This window comes from Eurytemora carolleeae, unplaced genomic scaffold, assembly GCF_000591075.1.
Source record: "Eurytemora carolleeae unplaced genomic scaffold, Eaff_2.0 scaffold542, whole genome shotgun sequence".
In the NCBI taxonomy this organism is placed as follows: Eukaryota; Metazoa; Arthropoda; class Copepoda; order Calanoida; family Temoridae; genus Eurytemora; species Eurytemora carolleeae.
Genome location: NW_019396535.1, coordinates 52,398 through 60,559, shown reverse-complemented (window position 1 = coordinate 60,559; position 8,162 = coordinate 52,398). Strand labels below are relative to the sequence as shown.

At 33.6% G+C, this 8,162-nt stretch overlaps 1 protein-coding gene across 1 annotated transcript in view; it reads right to left on the bottom strand.

Moving 5' to 3' along the window:
• Positions 1 to 6: 6 nt before the first annotated feature.
• The window catches only part of LOC111705029 (uncharacterized), a 9,641-nt gene continuing 1,485 nt past the window's right edge, over positions 7 to 8,162 (bottom strand). Inside the window, exons 2-14 of the mRNA XM_023477458.1 lie at positions 8,039 to 8,079; positions 7,229 to 7,306; positions 6,051 to 6,190; positions 5,329 to 5,422; positions 5,052 to 5,077; positions 4,431 to 4,510; positions 4,147 to 4,240; positions 3,770 to 3,859; positions 2,743 to 2,891; positions 2,053 to 2,149; positions 1,605 to 1,685; positions 978 to 1,093; positions 7 to 112 (exon numbers count right to left, since the gene is read on the bottom strand). Coding sequence (XP_023333226.1) covers positions 30 to 112; positions 978 to 1,093; positions 1,605 to 1,685; positions 2,053 to 2,149; positions 2,743 to 2,891; positions 3,770 to 3,859; positions 4,147 to 4,240; positions 4,431 to 4,510; positions 5,052 to 5,077; positions 5,329 to 5,422; positions 6,051 to 6,190; positions 7,229 to 7,255 — 1,077 coding nt within the window. The 5' untranslated portion in view covers positions 7,256 to 7,306; positions 8,039 to 8,079 and the 3' untranslated portion in view covers positions 7 to 29. The remainder of the gene's footprint in view (positions 113 to 977; positions 1,094 to 1,604; positions 1,686 to 2,052; positions 2,150 to 2,742; positions 2,892 to 3,769; positions 3,860 to 4,146; positions 4,241 to 4,430; positions 4,511 to 5,051; positions 5,078 to 5,328; positions 5,423 to 6,050; positions 6,191 to 7,228; positions 7,307 to 8,038; positions 8,080 to 8,162) is intronic.

Sequence of the window (8,162 nt, the reverse complement as noted above, 5' to 3'; positions counted from 1 at the left end):
CATATCTGTCCAGTCACCATCCTCATACTCTAGATATATAGATAGATAGATACAACAGATAGATAATAAGCTGACCCATCCAGCATATCTGTCCAGTCACCATCCTCATACTCTAGATATATAGATAGATAGATACAACAGATAGATGATAAGCTGACCCATCCAACATATCTGTCTAGTCACCATACTCATACACTAGATATATAGATAGATAGATACAACAGATAGAAAGATAAAATACAAAAAAATAATAAAACAACTGCTGTGTTGTTCTGTCAAATGTTGGTGAGACAAAGGCCTTAAAATCAAAGCATGAGCCATTGAACTGTTTTCTGAAAATTTGACAGACAGCCTCAAACTGACCATAATTGACCTTTCTTTGTAACTCTTGGAAACACCATGAACATGAACAAACGCTACCAATAACACCCAAATGTGACTGAAAATTACCATTAGTATCAAAATCTGGCATAAACTGACCCAAACTCATCAAAACTTACCTAAGCTGGTCAAAAACAAACCTAACTTATGAGTTCATTTGTGAGACACTGATTATGAAATCAAAACATAAACCAAATTTGGCCGGAGTCAGTCTAAACCAGAAAATCTTCAAACCAAAGTTAAAACTAACTTAATCTGGTAAAAAACTGACTTGTAGTATCAGTGTATAATCCTCTCCTAGATTACTCTGTTAGATACTGATTATGAAATCAAAACATAAACCAAATTTGACCGGAGTCAGCCTAAACCAGAAAATCTTCTAATCAAAGTTAAAACTAACTTAATCTGGTAAAAAACTGACCTGTAGTGTAGTGTATAATCCTCTCCTAGATTACTCTGTTAGATACTGATTATGAAATCAAAACTAGCCAATAATAAAATACTGACTGAAAAAAAACAGTTCAGAAATTACCTTAAATTACCTTTATCTGGCCACAACTAACCTAAAAATGACACTAAAATGAGATAAAACTGACCTGGAGTCTGTGTTTCTCCGGGGTTTCTCTGTGAGACACAGACCATAAGATCCTGTGTAGAGGAGTTCTGGAGAACCTGAGAGAAAACCTTCCCAGCCTCGGCCATCTTCTTATATCTTAACAGAAAATATTATTATCATTTTTGCCGAAGAACCATGGACAAAGATAGACAAAGATAGGCGCACAGGGTCTGCCCAAAACAGGCCCCATTTCTTTAAACTCTTGAGATTATATTTCTCAAAAACCAAACTTATTCCAAAGGTTCCTGAGATTGACAACCAACTAATATTTAAACTAAAGTCTATTTTATATCCAACTAGCTTGGGAACCCAGCGCTGCCCAGTTTACTCAAGTAATTACTCCCGCTGTTTACCCGCACTTGAACGATTTTACCGGGAAACAAAATTTTTGCTATTAAAGTCGACCCACTCAACTTAGAATCTCAAAAACAAGCTAAGAACATTCCCGTGAGTCTCCCCAGCTCCCAAATAAATCAAAACTTGAGGCAAATCGGTCCAGGGGTTCCTGACTTATGATCGGACAAACAAACAGACAGACAAAAAGAGAATATAACTTTATATATATCCTATGCTTTAAGATTTGGGGACACAATCCCTTAAATCTAACCTAAGCCTTGTGATGGGGTAGGGGTTCTGATCCTCTTCATCCTCAGTGAACTCGTACTTCTTCTCCGCTAACCTCTTCCGCCTTCAGAATCAACCAATCAATTAATCAATCAATCAATAACAATCACTAATCAATCAATCAATCTATTTTTCTTTTTCTTTCGCCATTAGAACACTTGAACAATTGATAAATCAATATATCAGCCACTTATTCATTAATCAATCAATTAATCAATCAATTAATGGTTAATCCATCAATTACTCTCAATTACCAATCAACCAACCCATAAATTTCATAAATTAACCTCAATGTGAAGAGTTTCTCAAAAGTTGGATCAATGATGAATTAACGAATCAATCATTAAACCAGTCACCCAATTAACCAAAAACCCAACCAATCAACCAAAAACCCAACCAATCAACCCAAGGTTATTAATAAATCAACTAACCTAAATGTGGAAAGTTTCTCGGGCACATCAACTAGAAAGTTTTCATCAGTTAAATCATACGCTTCATCCGCCAGCTTTCTTTTCTTGTCCGAACTTCCTGCAATACCAATCAAATCAAATCAAGAAACTTGGGATTTTAGTAGCCTGAGCCCACGATTTTAAAGATTTGAAGATATAAGACTCTGGTCACAGCTGTCTCTGAGACAAATTTAAGATTCAAGCTGGGGGATCTTAGCCGCAACTATATTTTCTCCGGAGTTTGTTTTATTAAACCGGTTTAATATCATATTAGGCGGATTTTGATGGTTAAAATTGGCAGATTCCAGGAATTGATTAAAATAAGACTCAACATGCACTAAAACTATTCAAGGTCGGTTTTATCTTAATTGGGCCTAACTCTGTAAGTCAGGCGAAGATCTTGCAGCTGTCAATCATGTGACACAATCTGCCGTCAGAGTTGGGTCTAACGATACCAAAAACAATAATAATAACAATAATACTATCAATAATTTGGTAATAACCTTTAAAAAGCTTCATATTTTGGGAAAACTAATTTTTTTAAAAGAAAGCATAATTTTGAAAATATAACATTTAAAATTTATGAATAGAAAACTTAGCAATAGCTTAGCACTACTTCTCTAGAATACAGCGCTCCGTAGCACCATAGACCAGCAAGATTTAATGTATTACCTGGCGTTGAGGGAATCATAAATTCAAACCCATCTCTCTCATTAATCTCCTTCTCCTCCTTCTTCTCCTTAAACCTCCCTGCCAAGTTTTTCGTAGGAGAGAGTTTACTAGTAAACTCCTGAATCCTGTTCATCTTCTCCAGATGTCTCCTGGGAGTAAAATTATATTTTTAAAGGGATTGTTTCCGCAATTTCAAGAGACCTTTTAATACTTCAAACAAGATATTCTAGTGTTAATTAATTAAAAATTGATTCTTTTCAATTTTGGTTTGTAAACAATGGAGGAGATTAGAAATTAATACTTTTTAAGACAGAAAAACTACGATATTGTTACACAAGCACATGCTTCGTTAAGAAAGTCTATAATGCACCCCTGCGTTAACAATATTCATACCTGTTTTCAAGATCAAGATGCTGGAGATAAAACCTGTTTTTGCCGATTATTCTATCTACGCATGCGCGTGAAACTCGCGTGTTGTTCTTTCAGTTTTTCCAGTATTATTGTCAAAGTTTATTAGTGTCATGTTTTTTTCTGATCATCGTGCAAAAATCGGAGGACTAATGTGGTAAATATCTCCTTTAAATACTTAAAATCTTTTATGTGTCTTGTATGATTATATTACTTATGTTTCTTATGTTTTCTAGCTTAATGCTGCAGTTTTTAACGCCTGAGATGATATTTTGAATTATTCATTGGATGAATTGTATGAAAATAATATCTCTCAAAGGTTTTCTGTAGTTAACCAAGTTTTTATTTGTTTAAGATTGAAGATCTGTGCCTGAATAAAACTTGAAGCTATCCTATTTTTGATTCATTATGAGAAGGAGTGAGAGTAAAGGATCATACGGTCAGGCCCAACGAAATACAGCACGGTAGTTGTCCTTTTTATCATTAAGTCTTTAGGAAATCGCCTAGGTTGCGTAACAGATACCTTCCTCATTATTGATCATATCAAAAAGAAGCATTATAATTTCGTGAAGACTGGAGACTCTAAATCTTGTTAAAAAAACTAAAAAAAACTCTTTACCTAGGACTCTCGCCCCCCCTGGAGGACTCTTGTTTCTGGGAAGAGTTCTCGAAGAAGAGAGGTCGCTTACTTCGTAGTTTTCTGCTTGATCTAGACAAAAATTAATTCATCAATTTTACAAGTTCTAATAAAAAGATTATTTTTTTATTCACAAATTCAGAAATTATAATTTTCCTGTAATAATGAAACTGCACTGTACTGCATAGTACTGTTCAGATTAAATTACATCGATTTTTTTTTCACAAATTCCATTAAAAAGGTAATTTTTGAATGCAAATAATAATTAGGTATCATGTAATATGGAAACCGTACTGTACTGTACTGTACTGTACTGTACTGTACTGCACTATAATTTACTGTACTGTACTTTATTGTACCTTGAAGGAAAGGAAGCTTCTGACTCTACATCTGTGTTTTCTGAATCTGAATTTTGTGGGAAGCTAACGGGAGAAAATCCGCCAGGGGAGCCATCTTAGTTTTTCTTTTTTTAATTCACGTTAATTCAGAATTTTAAATTAATTTTTTTACAAACAAAAATTTGATATACGGAAGCATTTAACAAAATGTTTTCTAGTACTATTTGCATTTGCCTAATTCGTAATATTTGGATATAAGCAATTTTGAAAGATAAATAAAGAAGACGACATTTAAAGAAGATTTCCTGCGACAAGAGAAAACTCCGCAATTCCCACATTAACAGAGATGGGATTGCAGGGCGGGGACAGGGGATTAATTCCTCTGCAGCGGAACAAATAATCAAAATATTTTCATTTTGTCGACATAATTACAAGTCAGGGGCGGATACAGGATTTAAGTGAAGGGGGTGCTAGATTTATTTCGGAACAAAAAAATACAGATTTAGGAACCTCTTTTGTCTCTGCAGCATAAATCTGCCCGTCACTTCCCCAATACCCATAATATTTGCTCAGACAAAGGTTTGTAGAGAATCAGACATGTAACCATGTAACCATTTGAACAGAGAATAAAGTAAACTTTTAGTAGTTAAACCATTTCATTGGTTGAATCAAAATCTTTAAGATTTCCTGTCTTCTAATGATTCAAATTAAGAAGAGACCAAAAATTGATGAATAGCGAGAAGATAATTGAACTAAAGTTGAACTACGTGGACGACTTAATTCAAAGATAAAAGACGACTGTCAAGTCGTCTTGCTAGTGTCATGTTTCGTGCATTCATAAACTTCCAAGTCAGACAACATTGATTGATTAATTGATGAATTATAATTAAGACGATATTTTTGAATATTTGTTCCTAAAAGAGTATAGAAATGGTTCTTGTGTTCTGCTCTCCTAAACAATAAAATAAATCAAACAATAAAAAAAGAACATTTTTTGCTTCTTTGAAGTAGAAAAACATTGGTAAGAGATTTTTCTGAATCCATTTTGCAGAAGCAATTCTAAGGCACGATTATAAAATACATTTTTTATAAAATTTAAAAATGGGCCCCTCAAATGGCGGTCAAAATGGCCGCTTAAATTGGCAATCAAAATGGAGGTAAAAACGCTAGTCAAGATGGCCGCCAAAGAGGTGGTAAAAGTACCTTCTCCTGTGATACGCCTAACCGTTCTGTCTTGACTGTGATGGCGTGGAGAAAATTTCCCGTATTCACCACAATACAACCACCTCGCTTTAAACTAGGCAAACCAAATTATTTCTTTTCATATTTAGAGTGACCTGAATTATAGAAATCTTGACAAATTATTGGTTTAACAGTGAAATACTTACCGCTCCCCCCCCCCCCATCTCTTCAAAAATGACGATAAAACTGAACCAAATTAAATTGAAACTGTTTCATCAAAAATGTTTAATCCTTTTTGCACCAGTGTCCAGTACAAGGTAAATTAGAACCAAAGGAAGGTCGATTTTTTTCAACTTTTTCATGGATATGAAAAGATCCTTGAACCTCTGAATAACGTCCATCTGTCCTTTTTGCGATAATACCAAAACTATGTAATTATGTTTCCCGGCCATTGATTGTAATTTGCTTAATGTTTAAGGGATTTTTTAAAATTAAACGTTTCTTAAATAAATGTTTCAAGACTTTTCTGGCTTAATTAGTGATTTGATTTACACAAAAAATCAAAAATCATGAAAAAAAATTCTCAAATATTTTTTAAAATTGTGTCGAAGAAAACTTTTAAACTGATGCAAGGTGGATTTAAGCATTTTTATTAAAGAAGTGCCGAATAGTTTCACCCTTACTTAAATTCTCAAAACAACATTACAATAAGGATTTATTTCTTCAAGAAAAGAAAAGTTTTCCTAATTTTTGGTTCGAATTTCGGATACGGCGGAACCAAATCAAACTGCGTGTGAACTGTAGCTCCGTGGCGTAAGCATGATAATCTTACACAAGAGTTCCAGGCAGCTGCCACATCATCAGCATCATAACTAGACGCAACCTGTACAGTGTATAGAGTGCATAGTACTGTACATAACTTGACACAAACTGTACAGTGTATAGAGTGTAGTGTATTGAACAGAACTTGACACAACCTGTACAGCTTATAGTGCACAGTACATTATTTGACACAACCTGTACAGTTATGTATAGTGTATAGTACATTACTTGACACAACCTGTACAGTGTAGTGCACAGTACATAATTTGACACAACCTGTACAGTGAATTATAGTGTATAGTACATTACTTGACACAACCTGTACAGTGTAGTGTACAGTACATAACTTGACACAACCTGTACAGTGTAGTGCACAGTACATTACTTGACACAACCTGTACAGTGTAGTGTACAGTAAATAACTTGACACAAGCGGTACAGTGTAGTTTACAGTGTACAGTATATAACTTGACACTTCCTGTACAGTGTACAGTGTACAGTAAATAACTTGACACAACCTGTAAAGTGATGTACATAAACTTTACAGTATTTCTAGAAATAAAATGAAAGATAGAAAATGATCAGATTAGATGATCGCATTATTTCTATTATATTGATTGATTGATTGATTATTAATTGATTTGTTGATTGAAAGATTGGAGAATTAAGAGATAAATACAGACAGACAGAAATAAATACGGACGGACTGCGCCTAGATTGAAGAAGAGGCATGGACATAGAGAAACAAACAGACAAATGGACGCCAATACAGGCAGACAGATCTACTGATATAAAATTCGGTGATGGTGATGGACCAAACCTCTGTAGAGTAAAAAAAAGTAGATGTTAGTTCCACATTTGTTGAAAATATATTTCGGTCTGGGTTGACCCTCGTCAGTTCTTGAGATTGTTTCTGTCACAAAGATTAAAAATAAACTGATAGTTGACAGCTAGATAGATATACACAAAATGAGAAATACGGACATATTCACAGATAGATAGACTGACAAACAGAGAGAAATACGAGCAGATTGACAGATATTTAGACATACAAACAGACAGTTTGACAGACAGACATACATACAGACAGCTGTCTAACCTTGACACACTCTTGACAGTTGTTCATACTGGGTGCTGTTGTAACAGTTAGATAACAGTGAAGAGATCCAGTTAAAACCTGATATAAACAATGAACAATAACTAAATTATCTTTATTAATTTCCCTAAAAATCATTTATTTCCCTCAAAAATCATTAATTTTCCCCAAATATCATCAATTTTCCCCAAAAATCTTTTATTTTCCCCAAAAATCATTTATTTTTCCCAAAAATCAATTATTTTCACTGAAAATCATTTATTTTCCCTGAAAATCATTTATTTTCCCTGAAAATCTTTTATTTTCCCTGTAAATCAATCATTTTTACCAAAAATCACTTTTTTCCCATTAAATAATTTATACAGTCCAAGCCAGCGAAAAAATCCTTAAAAAAAATTTATTTAACTTTCGGGAGGTAAAATGATTTTCTTAAAAAGGAAATGATTTTATAAGAAAATATTAAATGCTTAAAAAGTTATTGAACCTTTGCATAGATAATTTCTTATTTAATAAATATTTTAGCCGCAATTAGAAGTGAATCGCGATTTGTAAAAAAACGTTGTTGATTCACAATTGCATTAAACCAGATACACCTTTATTTGACCAAATATGACAGAAATTCCTGAATTTTCTGCCTGAAAATAGAGTCTCGTGTTCTGAGCTTAATATTATTTTTAATTTCCATTCTCCACTTAAGTTAACATTTTTTATTACAAATAAAATCGTCTGTATATAAATTAGGACATTAACTTTGATCAGACAATAGTCTAAAGGGTACCGTTGTGAATTGGACATATCCCTTTGAAAAAGTACCTCGTCAGTTTCTGGATCACTGGATTGATGTCCGTACACAACTAAAATAAACAAACTGGATTGATGTCCGTACACAACTAAAATAAACAAACTGGATTGATGTCCGTACACAACTAAAATAAAC